This window comes from Macrotis lagotis, chromosome 8 (genome assembly GCF_037893015.1).
Source record: "Macrotis lagotis isolate mMagLag1 chromosome 8, bilby.v1.9.chrom.fasta, whole genome shotgun sequence".
Classification (NCBI taxonomy): Eukaryota; Metazoa; Chordata; class Mammalia; order Peramelemorphia; family Peramelidae; genus Macrotis; species Macrotis lagotis.
The window spans coordinates 115,924,862-115,945,356 of record NC_133665.1 but is presented as its reverse complement, the minus strand read 5'-3'; the positions used below and the strand labels follow the sequence as shown (position 1 = coordinate 115,945,356).

The window sequence follows — 20,495 nt, the reverse complement described above, 5'->3', positions numbered from 1 at the left end:
AACACACCCCAAATAGTAAAAGAATCACATACTGTCAAATGATGGGTACTTTTGATTTTGCAAGTGAGAAAATTAAAGTTCAAAGTTACTAAGTGATTTGTCCAGGGTCACATTGGTAGTAAGTAACACTACCACTTTGTTTCCTCTTTTAAAGAATAGAACTTGGGAATTTAATTTCTGTGGCAAGTGAAAGATGAAATGCCACCATTCCTATAGTCATTGCTAAGATGTACAAAACTTTCATATGTTAGTATTCCTGTGCATCTGTGAACACATTGGTTCAGGTGCTTCTCCATACCTCCTGAAGAGTAATCCATCTTCTCTCAGGGATCCTTACATGCCACCTTGTTTCTATATTTCTAATGTTATCATAACTTTATGTCTTATAGTTACCTGTGCTTTTGTTTCATTTCCATATCTGGGTCAAAGTTAGATTTAGAATCAAAACAGGGGTGGCTAGGTGGTGTAGTGGATAGAGCACCGGCCCTGGAGTCAGGAAGACCTGAGTTCAAATTCGATCTCAGACACTTAATAATTACCTAGCCATGTGGCCTTGGGCAAGCCACTTAACCCCATTGCCTAGCAAAAAACCCTAAAAAACAATAAAAATAGAATCAAAACAGATATGGATTGGTTAGCATTTAATATCAATGAGTTGCAATGAGAGAATGGAGAGTTAGGGGTCCCAAGGAAGTGGATAGAGTGAAATGACTCTAATAGAGTGAGAATGTCTCAGTAGAAAACTGGGGACATGGAGTTAGTGTATAGGCATCTAATATAAGGCTAAGACTAGACTGTATCTTATCTAAACTTTGTATCTGCCCCACAATGGGTACAGGCTTTACACATAGTTGATTCTTAATAAATGTTTGTCAACATTGAAAACAAAAGAAAAGAATTGAGAATACAAGCCAGATACTTCCCTTTCCCTCAGTGGAAAGGAACTGTCATCTTGGCAGGTTGTTTTTGAAGAGAAATCTGACTCCTCGAGGTGAAAGGAGATCCAGAATGTTATGTCAGAATAGGAGGTTCCAGAAATCGAAGTGCAGGTTATAACTGCGTTTATGGCTCTGTATTTATTACTCTGGTTCCCTCTCTGAATGTTGATTTACCGCCCCCCCCCCCCAAACTTCTGGAGAGAGAATGGTGATAGAAAGTAAGACATAAATGTAGCCAGTTTACCTATATATAAAAGAAAGGATGCATTTTGCCTCTTGCTACCACCCCAGCTAGTTGAAAGCAGCTACTAGTTACTACTTTATTTGAATACTTGCCCTGGCAAGTATAAAGTCCTTTCTTTACTTATTTGAAGTAGAAACAAACAAATCTCTTTCTTTGGGGGGGTATATTTGCTTTGATTTTTTTTTCCAACTTCAGAATGAGCGAATCCAGTAAAAGAAAAGGGAGAGGGAAAGAGACAGCAATAGAAAGGGAAATGTATATAATTGTTTAATACATGCTAGACTAACAGCATTAAAAGAATCCTTCCTTGTTTTCAAGGATGTTAGACTTGATAACTGTAAAATCTGTCTCTTCAAAACAAATACATGAAAATTTATACATCCTGATTTTTATTTCATCCAAGATTCATTAAGCATCAACTTCTCTATGTTTCCAGTTTTACCTGGCAGTCTTGCATTATATTTATTCTTATGCTCTTGACTTTTTTTTTTTACAAGGTCTTTGTAACTGTTTTGGGATTAGTCTCAAAACAGTGGTGTTGCAATAGAATTAGCTCAATTCTTAGGCCTCTCTCAACTTCTACAAAATAAATTGGTACTGTAGTCTGGGTTCTGAGACATGTTTCAAAAGGCTATTGTCATAAATTAATTTTGATAAAGAATCCTATGATTTAGCTTCATTACCTCCTTTATTCCATGAATATGTTTTCTTCAAAAAATAACAGCCACTTTCCAAGGGTGAATGTTGGGCAATATTGAATATAATTTGCAGAAATATATTGTGGTTACAAAAGATAATTTCTAATCCTGTTTTGAGCAAAGCTGTACATTTGGGGGAAGGGGTGTATCCTTCAGAGAGGGCTTCATGAAAAAGGATGAAGCTTTTGTGCAATGATACACTCTGGCTTATTAACATGCAACCTTTTAGTCATAGGGCATAAAGATCTGATATTCTCTATTTAAAAGGTTACTCATAGGTGTTAGGTACATTGCCTTTCACTCCAAAGGGAAATTTATCTGTATATTGGTGTTAAATTCCATTAAATATTTGTTAATCAGCTACTGTAAATGAGCAAGGCACTGCTTGATGTTGTGGGAACTAAGGGAACCAAAAAATCCCCCAACTTTTAAACAGATTGAATTTTATAGGGGAGAGGGGATATATTATATGTACTCAAATAAACATGAAATAAGGTAGAATGTGGTAATGGAAATTAAGAGCCAGACAAAATGATGGAGCAAAATTGAATTTGGGAAGATTACTTTTAGTCAGAGGGTGATTAGAGAGAAAGGAATCCAGGAAGTCTCCTTCAACATCTTATTTGATTTGGACCTTTTAGGAAGGGATCAATTTTAGCAAGTGGATATATGATAGTGGGAGTTCTAGTATGGGGAATAGTCTATGTGAATGGACTATTGGAGAGAGAGTGCAATATTTTTTGTTAGAGCAATATTTTCTATAGTAATAGAAAGAAAATTCCAATGACAATGGCCTTCAACAATTGGTGATCATCACCTTAGAAATTGTATTTCTCTTTACATGTGGTATAATAAACAAAGAAAGTCTCAGTCTGAATGGAATCACAGAATACATTTTTCTTCCTTTCCTGATTTCAGACTCTCTGAAGATAAAGTTGTATTGGTCATTCAGATGGAAGTTATCATTCTTCTGAGATTGGTCACACTCTAATTAGAAATGTCTTTATGTAGTTAGCCCAGATATATGCATGCAATTTTCTGCTTATTTTTTTCCCCTCTGAGAAAGAATGAGTAGGTTACTTATTTTTACTTTAGGAAATAACCTTTTAACTTTCAGGATTTTTAGGATCATTTAGGCCCTTCTTTGTCAATCATTGTTTGTTTTAGAATCAATTCTTTCCATTGTTTCCTCTGTCACTTGTAAAAAATATAAACTGGGCAGATATTTTAAAACTTTCTTTAAAAATCTCATTTTTATTTTTCCATTCCAAAAAGAAGAATCTATGATTTGTCATTTTTCTTACAGAATTCATTGTTTTTTAAGTAAGACATTACTTGCTGGAAGTTTCCATGCTTTTCTCTTTCTCCTAGTGGATAGAGTGTTGGCCAAGAAGATCTGGGTTTATGTTCTGACTATGACAGATTGTAACTGTGTTATTCTGGGCAGAATACTTAAACTCTAGGTGCTTTACACAACTGTCTAAAATTGTAAGTTCAGAAAAGGTACTGATTGCCTTTAATAGAGGAATTTTCCATAAATGAGCATTTCCTACATCTATGAAACTACAAGATTGTCTTCATCCTTTAAGAAGTAGAACTAGATTTAAAATTTAGGGAAGATAAGAAAAAAATAGAAAGGCATTTCATCATATAAGGATTGGTGCTAATTTTTCATCTAGATTAACCAGGTAAGGCTAATTTTTTTTAAAAGATAAATATGAACTGATTTTTTTTAAAACGTGAATCACTTGATTCAGAAAAATGTACTTGGAGTATTTGATTGATGAAATTAAATCTTGAAATAAGTTTTAAGATTTGGAGGAGTTTTTACCCCTTAGTAGGAAGAAAAAAACACAAACCATTGTTAACCAGGTTTGGGGGCACACTTGGAATTAAGGTTATAAAAGTTTGAACAAGAAATTGACCAAGAATTTAGGGGGTGTTATAATCACTGCCACTGAATGAAGATTTGGAAAGTGAACAGCTCATTAAGCAGATGTAGCTTTAGAATAGAATTTGAATGTTTGAAACATGGTTTAAAATATATGAATGATGGGGTGATAAGCAGGAAGAGAGCGTACTTGACTAAGGTTGGCCAGCATTTATTTGACTGAAGTTTTACAAATGTAATCAAAAGGGCATTAAGTGGAAAAGGATGGGATAAGGAGAACAATTCTTTATATTTGCACCGATCTAGACGTAAGAGAGAGTCGCTAAATATAGGGGAAAAGGCCATCATAGTAGAGACCCAGAAATTTTCAGGAGACAAAATGCAACACAAACAAGCAAACAAACAAAAAATTTCCTTAAAAAGAGAATCAAAATCCAAACCAAGAAAATTCAGCAATAAAGTACATCAGAAGAATATATTCAAATTCATGAAATATGAGCAAAGGAAGGGCAAAATAAGTCAGTGAAGAAGCTTAAGATCTTGCCATTCCCAAATTGAAATTGTTTTAGGAAGTAGTAGGTTCTCTCGTTTTAGATATTTTCTTTTTTTTGTTTTTTTTTTTTTTAGGTTTTTGCAAGGCAAATGGGGTTAAGTGGCTTGCCCAAGGCCACACAGCTAGGTAATTATTAAGCGTCTGAGACTGGATTTGAACCCAGGTACTCCTGACTCCAAGGCTAGTGCTCTATCCACTACGCCACCTAGCTGCCCCACTTTTTAGATATTTTCAAGAAAAGTATGAACATTTCCTCCCCTCTACATAGTAGATAAAGCTGAATGGATGAGCTTTGTACCAAGGCAGTGAAAGACATAGGAGAGGGGGCTTCCTCTGTACTGTACTGGTCTACTCATTGCCTCTACTAGTTAAGGGAATAGTTGAGATTCTTAGGGATGGATCTCTTCTATTATGTGGCTTTCTCAGACTCTTTACTCCCTCCCAATGCCTATAAGAATAAAGAGAGACTTTCTAATGCAAAGGGGCTGTCCTGCTTTCTGCCAGAAATGAATTTAAAATATCTTCTGTATCACTTCAGTTACATTTCATCATCTTAATCATCATCATCATCAGCAGCAGCAGCAGCAGCAGCAGTAGTTGGCGGTAGCATTTAAATAGCTACAGTTTATAAAGCACTTTACAAATATGTAAATTTATTTCATCCTCACAACATCCTTGGAACATTGGTATCTCTATTTTAAACATGAGGAAATTGAGGCAAAGTGAGGTTATATAAGTGATTTATTAAGGGTTTCACACAGTTAATATGCCTGAGGCTGGATTTCAACTCAGGTCTCCCTAAATACTGACCCAGTGCTCTGTTGATTGTGTGGCATAGCTACCTTAAAAGAATTTCCCTCCATTCCAAGGTTTCCTAGATATTGCCATGATTGTAGATATTATTTATGATAAAAGTATGATTTATCATCCTTTATTTACAGTCTCTGAGTTCTTTTTCAACCCCTGGGATTCAGTTATTCTGTGAGTTAAAAGTAACCAGGTTACTTTAATACAAGTTAGTTGATTCCCAAGTAAACTTTCTATATTATCTAATATTGATTATAGAATACGTAGAATGATATAACATTATCAAATATGTGGGTTTAGCAGATAACTACCTCTTTCTTGGTTTATATCAAATCTTTTGATTAACAATCTCTGGTTACTAAAAAATTTGAATACATCTTATGTCTACGATTTGCTTTAAGTTATTTAGAGTATAAAACCTATAGGATTCCCAAGAGTGGCCAAGAAAAGAATTGTAATACTGGAAGGATCCCATGGAAAATTTATCTTTTCATATTTGGAGAAGATTATTTTTCAAACATCCCAGAGAAAAAGGAAATCCATTTCATTCTAAGTGACCATGGCAGAAGATTTCTTTTGTCTTTCTCAATGACCCTTTTAAATGTTTATCAATCTCAGCTCATAAGAAATTCTTCCCTCTGTGATAGAATTTCCTCAGAATTAGAATGTATATCTAGGGCACATTTCTTAGATAGAAATTTCATTGTAAGAAGTATTGATAATGCAAATGGCACATTAGAATCTTCAGTAATTTTTTTGGGGGGGTGGGGTTTGAAAAGCACTGAACAGCAATGAATGTTTGAAGTAGAGCAAAAGAAAATTCACTGAGGCAAGAGTTTTATTTGACTTCAAATGGATTGTAAACTTCTGATGACAGGTACTCATTATTTTTACATATATTTTTCTTTTTTAAGGACTTATGTTAATACAAACATATTCCATGAGAGCACAATTAATGCTTATTAATTTTTTAAAATTTTAGGCAATGGGGTTAAGTGGCTTGCCCAAGGCCACACGGCTAGGCAATTATTAAGTGTCTGAGGTCAAATTTGAACTCAGGTACTCCTGACTCCAAGGCCAGTGCTTTATCCACTGAACCACCTAGCTGCCCAATACTTGTTAAATTAATAAACTTGGTACTAGAAATTATATTTTTGGTCAAGCCTAGCTTTTATGAGTACACTGAAATTGTGAGTAGCATGTTTCATAATTAATAAAATAAATTCCAATATAAAGGAGTTTCTTGTATTCTATCAGTGTTTCCTAATATCTAACAGAGATTTTTCATGGTGCTATGATATAATATTTCATTAGATAATTGAACCCTTGTTATTCTCTTCCCAAAGATAAAAGATTTCATTTCTTTTGAACTTTTTGTTATTTGTTTTTTATTTTGTTTTCCCAAATTTTTCTTTACTTTTCAGCTTTTTAGGCATCTTTAAAGTACCTTTTTGTTTGTGTAACTGAGTTAGGTGCAGATTATGAATAATCTTCTCTATGCTCAGTAAATTTGAAGAATTAACTCACTGTTTCTACCATGCCATGTATATTTTTTAAAGTCACATTACTTTATATTGCAAATTCCTAGACATGTCACTATTTTCTATAACTCTGGTCTTTCTCTGATAGTTTTATTACCTATCTTGGATTTCAAAGAATCATAGAATAGACAGAATGCCCAGAAGGTCAATGACAGCTATCTTTCCTTAGAAGTAATATTTAATCATATGAGGCCTTCACTGTAATTCCTTAAGGTAGTTAGCAAACTTAAACCTTTATAAAGAATAACTCAAGAAATGAAGTTGAAGGTGGGTAGGTAAAAATTCAGTCAAGAGATAGATATAAACCCATTGAACTGCATCATAATCTTTGTTCTGTAGAGGCAGTATAACATGTAAGTTTTGAAAACTCATGAAAACTCCAAATCCTTTAGACATTTATTATAGAAGAGGACCTAGAGTTTGCGAACTCCCAAGATGGTGGCAATAGTCACTTTTTAGGGTTTCCTACCTTCTCTTTAGGACAATCTACATTTTCTTCTCAAATCTACCATTCCTAGCAGCTAGGGCAACCTTTCCTATGCATGGATCTGAACTTAACATTTTATTAAAAACCTTCAGTAGCTTCCTATTTCTTACCAAATATAGATCCATTTTTTTTTGCTTGGCATTCAAAGCCCTTCACAGTCTGGTACCATTCCTCATTTTTGTCTGACCTTAAAATTTTGCATTTAGTTTATAGTTCTCTAACTTATTAAGTAATATTATTGGTGTTTACATTGCTGTCATTTCTTTAAAGACTGTACACTATAGTATTTGCTCTACTCACATAATTATTATAATATATCATTTATATAGCACTTTAAAGTTTGCAAAATTTATTTTATTTGGAGTTTTTGGACAGAGCTGATAGTATGGGATTTGTATTAGAGGTCCAAAGGATCATAGATTTGGAGCTAGAAGAGACAATAGACACATAGTCTAATATTTTAATTTTGAATAGTAGAAGACATTGAGGCCCAGAAAGGTCAAGGGACTTGGCTAATGTAACAAACCTAGCAAGTTTTGTTGTGGTTTAGTCATTTTCAGTCATGTATGACTCTTTATGACACCATTTGGAGTTTTCTTCACAAAGATACTAAAGTAGTTTGCCATTTCCTTCTCCAACGAGGAAACTGAAGCAGACAGGGTTAAGAAACTTGCCCAGGGTCACACAATAAGTTTCTGAGGCTGGATTTGAACTTAGATCTTCTTGACTCCAGGTTCAGTGCTCTGTCCATTTCACTACCTAATTATCCATTTGGTAAGTATCAGAGTTGAAGTTCAGTATTCTTTCCACTGTGTCACTTCTTCTATCATCTTTAGAGAGAAGATGCCTTTGGACACCATCCAGATGTCCAAAAAGTGATTTAGAGACAAGACAGGTACCCTAAGTATATTGATGATCATTAGATGTGTTTGCCCAGAATAGTGGTAATGATTTGAAGGAATGTAGAATACTAATACAATTCTCCTCATCTTAGAAGGGTATGGGTAGATTAGGAAGAAAAGGAAAATCATATTCCTCTGAAGTATCAGAGATAAGAACCACAGATAGTACTTAAAGTCTAGAAGGTCCAAGATCATCTTCAATTCTAAATTATTCTTAGAAATAAAACCAGGCATTTTACTGACCATTTTGGCTATAACAAAGAATAATTTGATTCATTTAGGTACATTCTATAATGACTTAAAGATTCATTTCCTAGGCTGTTATTTTTTGTTCAGTGCCCATAATCATATAAATGTAGTTTAGATTATCTTTCACTAGTATTTATCCATATTGAAATGTATTTGGCTCTATTCTTTATTTTAGTTTATCTTTGTTGTTTGTTTACTACTAGAAAATCTTGATGTCATAAGTGAATTCAGACACTTAGTTTGTATTTGTATTTCAAATCATTTATGGAAAGTTACAAAAAAATGGAACTGGCCCCAAGAATGAACATTTAGAGTACACTACTGTTCTTCATTCCTAAAAATATCCATTTATCTTTGCCTTTTTCTTTTCTTCCTATCTCTTGCAAAACAGTCCTCCAGTTCCAAAATACTTTGAACTCTAGAATATGCCTGAGAATTCAATTACTATGTAGGGAATGTTTTGAAATAGTTTGTTGAAATTCACTATATCACATGAAAACTATTCATAGAATAAAGTTACAAAACTAAAATGCTTTGGTCTAAATTAGGTTAAGCCATTCTTGAAGCAAAATAAGTGTTGCTATTTATTAGCAACTTTAACATGAAACTGCAGTTTTTCTTGTGTGCTATATGATTTAAATAGATATGAAAGGCCTAAATCGGTGAAGAGATAGAATAAATTCTTAAATACTGGTTATTTTCATATGACAATTTTTTCATCCTTCAGGATCTACCTTACATGCCACATCCTTTGTGAAGACTTCCCCAATGCTGATTCCTCCTCGAAGTTTTCACAGCCCTTTGTTCGATTTCCTTTGTACTTTTATATTTAATAATACTAACTGAGATGTGCCTCGAGGATGGTAAACTTTGTACGAGCTGTTATTTGATTGCAACAACCTTGGGAAATAACCCTTCTAGTTATTTCTGTTGCCATTTGTTTTTTTGATGAGAAAACTGAGACTCACAAAGATTGAGTGACTTATTCATAGTTATTGTTGTTCAGTTGTTTCAGTTACGTTTGACTCTTTGTGACCCCATTTTAGGATTTTCTTGGCAAAGATACTGGAATGGTTTGCCATTTCCTTTTTTCAGCTCATTTTACACCTGAGGAAACTGAGGCAGAGGGGGTTAAGTGACTTGTCCAGTGTCAATAGCTAGTCAAAGAGACCAGATTAGAATTCATGAAGATTTCTTTCAAATCTTAGACCCAAGTATTCTGCATTATGGTGTCATTTTCTTGCTCCAAACCAGCCCATAGTTAGTAAATGTGAGGGACAGATTTTTGAATTGTAGGTCTTTCCTGATTCCAAGTTCAATACAATGTTCCTCTTGAATATATTTCTAAATTATTCCTTCCATAGAACAGATGCTTAATAGATTTCAGAAAGAATATTAAAAATATTTTCAAGAGTTTTAACAAGAAAATAATGCCTTTGGCTGTGTGCTAGGGTCTCCTGTTTATAGCATCCCAAGACACAATGTTGTGAGTGTGTGAAGAAGACACTTAAAATGTGCTGCAGATCTGACCAGTAATGCTTTCTGAAGCCTTCACCCAAGTGAATGGAAGATAGAAATGGCAAATTTCCTTGGCTGGTGGGATAGATGGAGAAAGCAGTAACATAGCAATCTCCATACATATTTACTTGAATTCATCATGGTATATTAAATTATTCCAAACAATTTAGGTTGTGATATGGAGAAAATTCTTCCTCTTGCCTTAATTGAATTTTATCCTGCTCATTATACTAAGGCAGCTTTTCACAATCATGGATACATAGGTGTGGAAAGCTGGAAGCAATCTGAGAAAATGAATACAATCTCCTTATTTTATAAAGGACACAACTAGTTGACTTAAAGATTTCATGGCAGTCTTCCCCACTCTAATCTAAAGACTTTACTCATCACAAATACTGAATCTAATAAGACATTTAGAACCAGAACCTAATGAATTAGTTCACTCCATGGATATTAATTGAGTTTGTCTCACATTTGTTACATGTCTCTAAATTTACAAAGTACTTTCTTGCATATTATTTCATTTGATCCTGACAAGTAAGTGTGGTAAAATTCTGTATTTTACTAATATAAACAACTCCAGAGATGATAGATGACTTTCACAAGGTCACTAAGTTAGGACCAGTGATGGAGCTATGCCTGATAATCACTGTCTTTTTTTTTTTTTGGTTTTTTGCAAGGCAAGGGGGTTAAGTGGCTTGCCCAAGGCCACACAGCTAGACAATTATTAAGTGTCTGAGGTTGGATTTGGATTCAGGTACTCCTGACTCCAGGGCTGGTGCTCCATCCACTGTGCCACCTAGCTGCCCCTCAGACTGTCGTTTTGTAACTTCTTGCTTCTCCCCATGTCTATCGTCTGTGAAGAGTTAAACATTGTATGAAGTTTTTTATGAAACTGCTACATCTTTTCTTTCTCTGTAGAATATATGTAATGTTGTTGGATAGGTTACAGGGAGAATGACATCATTATTCTCTACTCCCTCTCCCCATCTTTTTACAGTGAGATAAGAGTGTTTATGTGGTTTGTTCCATGATAACTTAGATAATTGATTTTGAACAAATTCAGTACCTTAGTTAACGTGGCAAAACATCAATGGCCAAGAATATTTGTATATGTGTGAAAAAAAAAACAGAAAAAGAGCTTTGTCAGTATCCCCCCCCCCCCAATTCTTTATTACATACAGTTTTTGTAAATGTTGATAAAGATCCACCATAAGTTCATTATATGGCTGTTTGCCATCTTGAACAAAATGGCACCATTTTTTCTCCCTAAATGATCCTCTCTAATTTTTCAAACTTGTTTTAATGCAAGTTGACGTAAGGGTAGAGATTAAAGAGAGAGGCAGATATACTAAGGGAGGTTAGAGTTGATTATATAAATTTCAAAATAATGTCACATTTTAACCTAAGCTCTACTGACATTTTCTGTCTCTTATCTTTTACCCTTCAACTCCTTTTCTTCCATAAGAGGGCATTCTAAATTGCATGACTTCAGTTCACTGAAGCTGGAGCATAGTCCAAGGTCAGAATGACAAACCTACGTGTTGAGTAGAGAGAATGCCAGGTTAAGAATTTCTAGACCTTCTAAACCATTCAGTGTCTGACCAGCCTGGTTGCAGTCCTGGATGTGCTCCAGTCTGTCAGTGTCCCTCCTCAAATGTGGTGCCCAGAACCAAACTTGATACTCAGATGTGGTTTAACCAGCTCAGAATACAGGAGGATCATTAATTACCTGCCTTGTTTGGGACACTTTCCCTTGCATCTATGTAACATTGTTCTTACTTGAAAATAATCACCTTTTTGTGCTATGATTTCAAAAATTCTTGATTTGCTTGTTTGAGTTAGAAAAGGAAGAAAAATATGAATAAGCATTCTTGCATAATCTTTTTCTTAGTGCTTTCCAAAACACCGTTATCAAATGGCAAGTATGAAAGCTGTTTAGATTACTACTCGATAATGACCCATTACTTCGGCAGTGTTTACTGGGCAAAATTAAATAGTTTTTTTTTTGATAACTGAAACCTGAAGAAACCACAGTGTTCTGATTTTTTTTTAAATTGATTTCCCTGTGGTCAGCATTCCTGAAGTGGATTGAAATCCTAGTAATACAGCCTCGTGTGCCAACCCAATTGGTAATTTCAGTCAGATGGAAAATTTACCTTCCCTCCCCCTTTCTCTGCTTGAAGGCATTTTTTATTTCCCATATGCTGTTACTGGGGCATCCTGCAGTTAGGTGGCCCAGAGAAGCCCCTGGCCTTTCTTCGGGGCCTTATATGTACTGAGGAAAGAAATCAAGGTAATTTGTATCAGATGGAGTAATGACATTCAGTGATATTGTTGCTTTGCCTGCATTTTATTGCATCCATTTGACTTATTTTGACGAGCTCCTGGAGAAATGGATATATATGTATGTTGGCTCAGTAATGGGTCTGCAACTGGGGGCCCCATTTCACCATAAAGAGCCCTTTCAGTCATCACTTAATTGAACTTTTCTTTGGGGCTTCCTATATGAAGGGGTCAAAGTAGGGCATTTCCTTTGCCCATAAAAAAAAATCTTGAAAGGGCGCCTGTGCTTTTGGAGCCATAATTATCAAAGGTCTTTTGCCTCTCCCACCTGAGGGGCAGCCACTGTTGGGGCTGCCCCACTGTGTGTCAGCTGCCTTTGAAAGAGCAGCAAGCTTCAGAAGCTGCTGGCTTGGGTCTCTCACTTTTAAAAACAAGCTATCTTTAAAAGTAAGCAGTCCCAGGGATAGGGGCTATGAAGCTGTTTACTTTAACTGTGGAGAGTAGAAGAATGTTCAGGCAGAATCCCTGGAAGCAGCAGCAGCAGCAGCAGCCACAGCAGCCTCTGCACCATTGGGTGAGTCTGGCTTGGGAAGGCACAGTGGGAGCGCAAGCTAAGGAGCAAAAGGGAGACACTTTTGGGGGAGTGGGCAATCTGGCACATTCACAAACTGGACCAAAGGCAAATAGAGGCAATCCAGTCATGTTTGGCTTGGTGCTGGGAGTCTTATTAAGTTTAGCTGTTGTTAATTGTGCTTATGGTGAATTCTGAGGGGCTGTGAGAAAGTAAAGGGGGGACCTCATTATGGCCACATCTGGACCAGTCAACTCAATCCTGTTTCTTATCTAATTGCCTCCTTTAAAAATAAACTTTTAAATCTCCATTTAACAAGCGTTTGCTTTCTCTATCCTACCTTCTACTGAAAGGGGGCAGGAATGAAAAATGAAAAAGAAAATCTTTAGAACATATATACATAGTCAAGCAAAACAAGTTCTACTTTGTCCTAGTCCAAAAAAATGAATTTCTGCATGTTTAGTTCCCTATCTCTCTATTTGGAGATCAGTAGCTTGCTTCATTATTGCATTGCTGTAATCATGCCTGCTCATTGGGATCAGAGAGAGTTTTTAATGAAATCTTTTTATTTTCCTTTTTCAATCCTGAAGTTGACTTTTAAAATTACTTTCTTATAGATGACAAATGAGAAATCTTTGATGGAAATATAAAAGAATTAACAAGTGAATGATTGTATCTGTGTGTTTTTTTTCCTAAGGAATAACAAAGCAACCTTAAGAAATAATATAAATTACTGGAATTATTAGGCATTATGTTTGGGGTATGCTTATTTAATGGTTAAGATTTTTGTCTTTCTTTGTTTCCTACAGCTTAGCATAAGTCTCAGTACACTTGTAGTTGTGGTTCAGTATTTTTGGTCACATCCAAATCTTGTGCCCCCATGCCTGGCAGAGAACAGGGCTTAAGAAAAGGCTGGTGACTGATTGACTTCAGATTTCAATGCTCCATTTCTCCAAGTCTGTGTTATAAGACAATTGTAGATATACTTTGGTTGCAGGACCTTTCTAACTGGGGAATCAGAGGTTTGGCCAAAACAAATAGACTCTCAAATAAAGGAACTGAATTTTTTAAATATAAATTTTTATCTAAATAGTTTTTTTTAAAAAAGGTTTTAGGTAAGGATGGAAATAATTAAATACTGCCCTCAGGAATTTTTTAAAATTCTTAATCTAATGTGGTTATTAATAGATTTATTTTGGAGCTGAAACAAAATGATGTACCTGAAGCATTTGAAAGAGACACATAGCCTGATGTCTTGCTGAAGCTGGTGATGGAGTTGTGAGCCTGAATGAATTGAGTTCGAGAAGAGAGGTGTCTGTGTATTTCTGCAGAGTAGATGATATGCTCTTTAGGGTTCACACTGAGTATTTCAGTGGCTCCTTTATGAGAAATTTTTCTCTCTGAAAAGAGATCTCACAATGTGGGCAATCAGGACCAGCACTAATTACTGGGTATCCCTCAGGCAATCCTTCTGTAACCAACAGTTCTGCACTCCGCTCTTCCAACTTTTGCTCCTAACAATTAAATGCAATTTAGATTCCTGAACTGAGCCCTCTAAATGCTTCTGTATGGCTATCACCTCCTTCTATGTGCTCATTGGCCCCACCTCTTCTGCAGAAATGAAAGAGTTGTACCAGGTGAAAACAAAAGGCTCCTGATCCTGCCCCCTTCTCCGTTCATAATAGAGATGTTATGTGTAGATGAAGTCTGAGCAGATGTTAGTAAACTATTTCAAGTGGATTCCTTGGAGTTCTGACCATGGAAATGGTGTTAACTTCAAACTAGTAAGCATGTAAAAAATGTTGAATGAATGAATATATCTATGCACGAATAGAATTAATAGGTAGCTGTGGGCCAGATACCAAATCATAGGAAATTGAAAATTAAGCAAAGAAGCAAGCATCTGTTAAGTGCCAACTCTATCAGGTACTGTGTTTTGCACTCTAGAGATATCTAATTTGATCCTCACTTTAACCCTGGGAGGCAGGTGCTATTATTGTCATTTTAAAATTAAGGAAACTGAGGCAAACAAGTAAAAGGACTGGGGTTGCCTAGGGTCACACAACTATTTAATTTCTGAGGTTGCATTTGGACTCAGACTCTAGGTCTGGTGCTCTATGTAATGGACTACTTAGCTGCTTAGTAAGTTTTTCCCAGGACAGGAATAAATAATTATTTGAATAGCAATTGTTAACATTTTTATAGGGATTTTTTATTGTTTCTATTGTTTGTTTTTATTTGGGACTGGACCCATCCTTTCATTAGTATAGGGAGTGAACTTTCAGTGAAGAAACTCTCTCTACCAATATAGATCTGCAAATACTCTACAATTTATAGTCTTAAAATTCTTTGGGGGAATGGTGGGGGTTATATAGGTTGGATGTGTCTAACATGAGACTTGAATCATGACTTCTGACCTTCAAGACCAGCTCTCTATCCATTACATCATAAGGTTAACATAATACTTGACATCCATTACATAATTTGATCATCTGAATAATTCTTTGGGCTAGGTACTACAGAAATAGTAAAAGTCTGTTTGGGCTAGGTACTACAGAAACAGTAAAAGTCTGTTTGGTTTATAACCAGGTAGCAAACAAGTGGTATAGACAATAAAAGAGTGCTTTGGGAGTTCATGGAAAGAAGACAGGTAATGGGGGATTAGAATATGTTATGAGTTTGACCATGAAGGATGATTAGCATTTCATAAGCAAATTAGAAGGTAGGTGTGAAATTTTCTGGAGTGAGTTAGTGGGGAAGAAGGAGACTAATTGGGTTGAGGCTGTTGGTTATAGCATATTTTTAGGAAAAAAAAATGATTAGAATAGTAGTGTGAGGCCATTTTAATAATTCTATAAATACACCCACATTTTAGCAGTTCCTTTAATAAAAGCTTTTTATTTTATTTATAGTTTTATTGGTGCATGTATGTAAGCTAGGTGCTGAAACTTCCAGGATACATATTTGCATGGAAAAACTGTTTTCAGGGAAAAAGCACTCAGTGTTCTCTCTGCTTTAGCTTGGAGATAATAGGGATTCCTGTGGGTCTCTTTACAGTATTATGAATTGCCTTGATTTAGTATTCATAATGAACTTTCAAAATAATCACTATGGTCATTTCAAGTGTGATTTTTGCCAAAGTGTTCATGCATTTTGGCCCCCTGATATAACAAAGTATATGTCTGAATTTTCATTTTCAGCCATTTCTTCCCAAGTTAGATATTTTCCTGGCATTATTTAATCATGAGGCACAAGTAAACTGTAGATAAATTAGATTTACAATAAGTTTTCATTTCATTCATAAGAGAATTCAACAATTCAATTAAATTTTTCTAAAATTCAAATTGGGCAAAGCATAAGACTCTGGAGATATAATGACAATGAAGTAGCCTCTGCCATCAAAGGGCTTCCATTCTCTCTGGAGGATTGGGTGCCATGTGTGTAACTATCTGTCTATAGAGAAATGAGGGAGTGAGTGCTAAGTTAGTAAGATCAGAGAAGGTTTCCTTTAATGTTGACTGAATTGAGCCTTGAAGGAAGTTGAGGATTCTAAGAGATAAAATTGAGGGGGTAATGAATTCTAGACCAGGAGGAATGCATGGAGACTGGAGGTAGAGTTTCAGGAAAATAGCTAACAGTCTTAGTTTATGGGGTATGCAGAATTCAATTAATTGATTCTATTACTATAAAATAAGACATCAAGGGAAGTCAGGAGCCAGATAGTGGAAGATTTTGAGGAATTTGTATTTTTTTCCTTCTAGTAATGGAAAACCACTAGATATCTTTGAACAGGGGAGAAGTGTGGTCAGTTTGGCGCCTTAGGAAGATTATTTTCGACATCTGTGTAGACTAGAGGATAGATTAGCAAGTGTAGAGGCCAGAGACTGGGAGTCTAATGAAGAGACTGTCAGGTGACAAGTGTTAAATGAATGAATGCATTCATGACTAAAATTAATAGATAGTTGTGGGCTGGTAAGCAAACTAGAGGAAAGGAAAGAAATAAGCATTATTAAGTATCTACTTTGTACCAGAGACTGGACTTTGCAATTTGTAAATATTTTATTTGATGATCATGTCAACCTATATCTCCATACGTGGGGGGCGGGTGAGGAAGGGAATATGTATGAGTTATGTTAGGGCAGTAGAATTGATAAGATTTGGCAATTGATGAAACGTTGTTAACAGAGTTTTTTTGGTTTTGTTTTCTTCTGTTGGATTCAATCTTCTTTCCATCATCATCTCATGTTATTCTCTCAAATGCATTCTCTTCTCTAGTCAAACTAGATTGTTCCTTGAAAAAGGAAAGGGAGGGTCAAGGATGACTTTTATGTTATGAACCTGAAAGACTTGGAGAATGGGTAGGTTTAGAAGAGATAATAAAGAATTCTCTTTTGGACATATTGAGATTCCCAGTGTATATTTAGGAGGATTAGGAGGAGATATATACAGTAAGAAGTTATGATAGATAAGTGAAAATCTGGTGAGACAGTAAGATATAGATTTAAGAGCCATTTGTTTAGAGATAATAGTTGAATCCATGGGAAATTTTGAGATCTTCAACAGAAACTGTGTAGAGAGAGAGAAAAGAAAGGGCTTATATCATATTCTCACTTTGGGGAAGCAACAGGGAGGGCTGATCACTTAGCATTGCATTGTGAATGGGCAAACAGATTGGAAATTAGGAAGATTTTATTTTCAGACTATGTTCCTATAGACTTACTTTGTGATACTAGACAAGTGACTGAAACCTTTCTGAACCTTAATTTCCTTATCTGTAAAGGGATGTCACTCTTGTCATGGGACTGATGTGAGAGCTCATGTAAAGATACTGCATTCAAATCTGCTTCCCTCCACTTTAAAATACTATATAAATACCAGTGATGATGATGATGATGATGACGATGATGATAGGAGACTGAACAGGAGCAGGCAGAGGCATGGGGGAGCATCAAGAGACAGCAATGTTGTGACACCTAAAGGAGGAAAGAGCATCCAGGTGCACAAGGGAATGGTCAGCAATTTCAAGAAGCAGCACAAGAATCAAGCAGGATGAGACCTGCGAAAAAAGTTTCTTGATTTAGCAGCTAGATCTGGTGAGGAAAACTGATTGCAAAGGATTGAGAATGAATTAGGTGGTAAGAATATGTGACAAACAGGTAATATAGATGTAATTCCTTAGAAATTTTTTCAGGAGAGATAGAGGATAAGCTGGGGTCCTAACAGGAGCAAATGAAGGGTCACCTTCCCTGTTCTTAAATGAGAAACCATTTTATAACTTTTGGAAATCCTGTATGTTATAGTATATGGTCAACAAGCATTTAAGTCTTCAACGGTGGATGGTTTTTCTATATGAAGACAATGATAGAGACTCAGGTACTCAACTGTTATTTTGGCCCAAGTGATGACAATTGGTCAGTTCCCATTAGGACATAATTGAAAGACAGCTTTTATATTTTATGGATGCGGCCTGGGTTCAGAGGAACATTTTTTCTGTGAAAATCTGTTTGGTGGGCCTAGGGTCTGGACATTTTATTGTGCTCTCATTGGCACCATATTCAGTCTAACCAGCCAGTTTAACTGTTCCATAAATTCTCTAACTGATGGAAAGTAGTTTAAGGTCTTGTTAACTTGCACATTTTATTACTTAAACTGTATATATTTGTATATGTATGTGGTTGTAGAGCTACATATACCATATACAAAGACTTTTATCAGCTTTGGTTGAATTGATGATTGTCATCTTGATGACTCTCTACGCATGGTCAAGGGAAACACGTTTTCAGTCAGTGGTTTATCCAGTGGGCATGGTGAAATGATGCTTATTGTTAAAATTTCTATAAAACCTCCCCTGTTTGGAGAGGAGGGTGTGTGTGTGTGTGTGTGTGTGTGTGTGTGTGTGTGTGTGTGTAAAATGCAAGCCAATATTATTTTAATTACTCTAACTTCATAAATACCAAATAAAATGAGCATTTTCATATATGACATGGAATATAAAAAGATTGTAAGGAGATTGCAGAGCGAAGTGTTGTTTTGAACAACCCCCCAAAAGGGGATAGAATGCTTCTTGCCCAGCAAAATAATAAGATTTGGAGGAAGAAGATGAACTTGCAAAATCTCCATGGACTCCATTTTAAGATGTGGTGATCAAACTACTAGGTTATCCTGACAAATGCAGGGGAATTCTTCATCATTATTATTATTCCACAGTGATCAAATGTTCCTGGGGCTGGATAAAGTAAAAATCCACTTAAACACATGTGCAAGTGTAAATATTAAATCTAAAACCTAATAATCTAAGGTACTTGACATGTCCCTATGAGTATTCTAGGCTTCCTTGATATATATCTGGTTAGGCTTTGCCTTATTTTTCTTCTGAGTGTTATCATTCTTGTTTGAGACATTTAAAGACTCCACTTGTCTTATCTTTTGTAGATAAAAATCAGGAACGTGACAAAAGAAAGCTAATGTCTTCTCTCTCTTTTTTTTTTCCAGCCAGAAGAATCTGCTTCAGGTGGCCACATTTTTAAGAATAAATCCTTTAAGAAGGCCAAAGTCTGCAGTGTCTGCAAGCAAGTTATTGAGAGTCAAGGTGTTTCATGCAGAGGTAAGCCTGTTCACTGTCCTAGATACAAAACTGGGGGAATTTCCAAAAATGCACCATCTTGGAATTCCCCCTTTATTGTCAACAGTTTTGTTATGTGGAGATATAATATTTATTTTGAAGTAGGCACCTAGATTTTCATTAATATATGTAATATGAGGAGGTGACCCAGAAAGGGAGGTGATAACTTCTATAGCCCAGGACCTCTTAAATTCTTTTATCTCACACATTCCTTTGGCAGTCTGGCATAATCTATGGATGTCTTCTCAGAATATTGCTGTTAAATGCATAAAAGACCTAAGAATATAAATGAAATCAAGTATGTTGAGATGTAGTTACTTAAATATTTTTAAAACTAGTTTATGGACCCAAATTAAGTAAATGAGAGACAAGCTCTAAATCCATGTTAAACAAACTGTGAATTTGTTCAAGTTATACTTTATGACTTGTTTGTGTTATCTTATGAAACTTTTGACCAACCTTGGTATCCTTAAATTTAGTATATCCTTTGCGAAATTCATAAGGGATCTAATTAATTTTGAATTACAATGATTGATAGCCTCTATTTAGAACGAAGTCACCCTCTTTTCTTTCAACCAAGTAAGCACTTAACTTATTTATTTATAGAGTTGAATAGAAGATAATTAATAAATATGGTAATTGTTTTCATTTCAAGGAGTTGGAAATATTGTCTGAGAGTTCTGGGCATATGTGGGATGTTGGATCAATAGTATTAGGTTATGTTGATATACTTTTGGAGAGAGAGACAAATATAACTTTCCATATTTTCCATATCAGGAAACTGAGGCACAAAAAATTGTATGGATTATTGTAGTTACTCAGCTGCTATGTTTTAGGGTCAGTACTGAAGGACACAAACCCAGACCTTCTGACTATAGAACCAGTTCTCTTTGAACCATTAGAGAAGGAGGTTATAGAGGAATGTTCTTTTGGAGAATGTTTGTTTTTGCTTGCCATAGAATGTTTAAATATTTTCGAGATTCTAGGAATTCTGAAATTCTTTGGGATCTGTGTTGAGATCAAGAAGGTGCAGTTAAATCAGTTAATAGAGAAGCATTTAGGATATGTGACTCATGGCCAGTCACTATCCTCTCTGAGGATACAAAGACAGCTGGGAAGTAGTATCTGCCCTAACTGCCCACCTTTGTTAGGGAGGTAGTTATAGGGGTGGTTCAGGAAGCAAGGTGC

The 20,495-nt window shown here is 35.5% G+C and overlaps 1 protein-coding gene across 6 annotated transcripts in view; it reads left to right on the top strand.

Annotated features, from left to right (window-relative positions):
- Positions 1-20,495, top strand: part of TNS3 (tensin 3) — a 505,245-nt gene that overhangs the window by 163,468 nt on the left and 321,282 nt on the right. For 3 of the 6 annotated variants that reach the window (XM_074198246.1, XM_074198247.1, XM_074198244.1), the window contains exons 1-2: positions 12,452-12,688; positions 19,178-19,289. In XM_074198246.1, the coding sequence (XP_074054347.1) occupies positions 12,587-12,688; positions 19,178-19,289 (214 nt within the window). In that variant the 5' untranslated portion in view covers positions 12,452-12,586. Of the gene's footprint in view, positions 1-12,451; positions 12,689-19,177; positions 19,290-20,495 lie in introns of those variants that run through there. The other 3 variants (XM_074198249.1, XM_074198251.1, XM_074198245.1) reach the window with 1 other exon arrangement.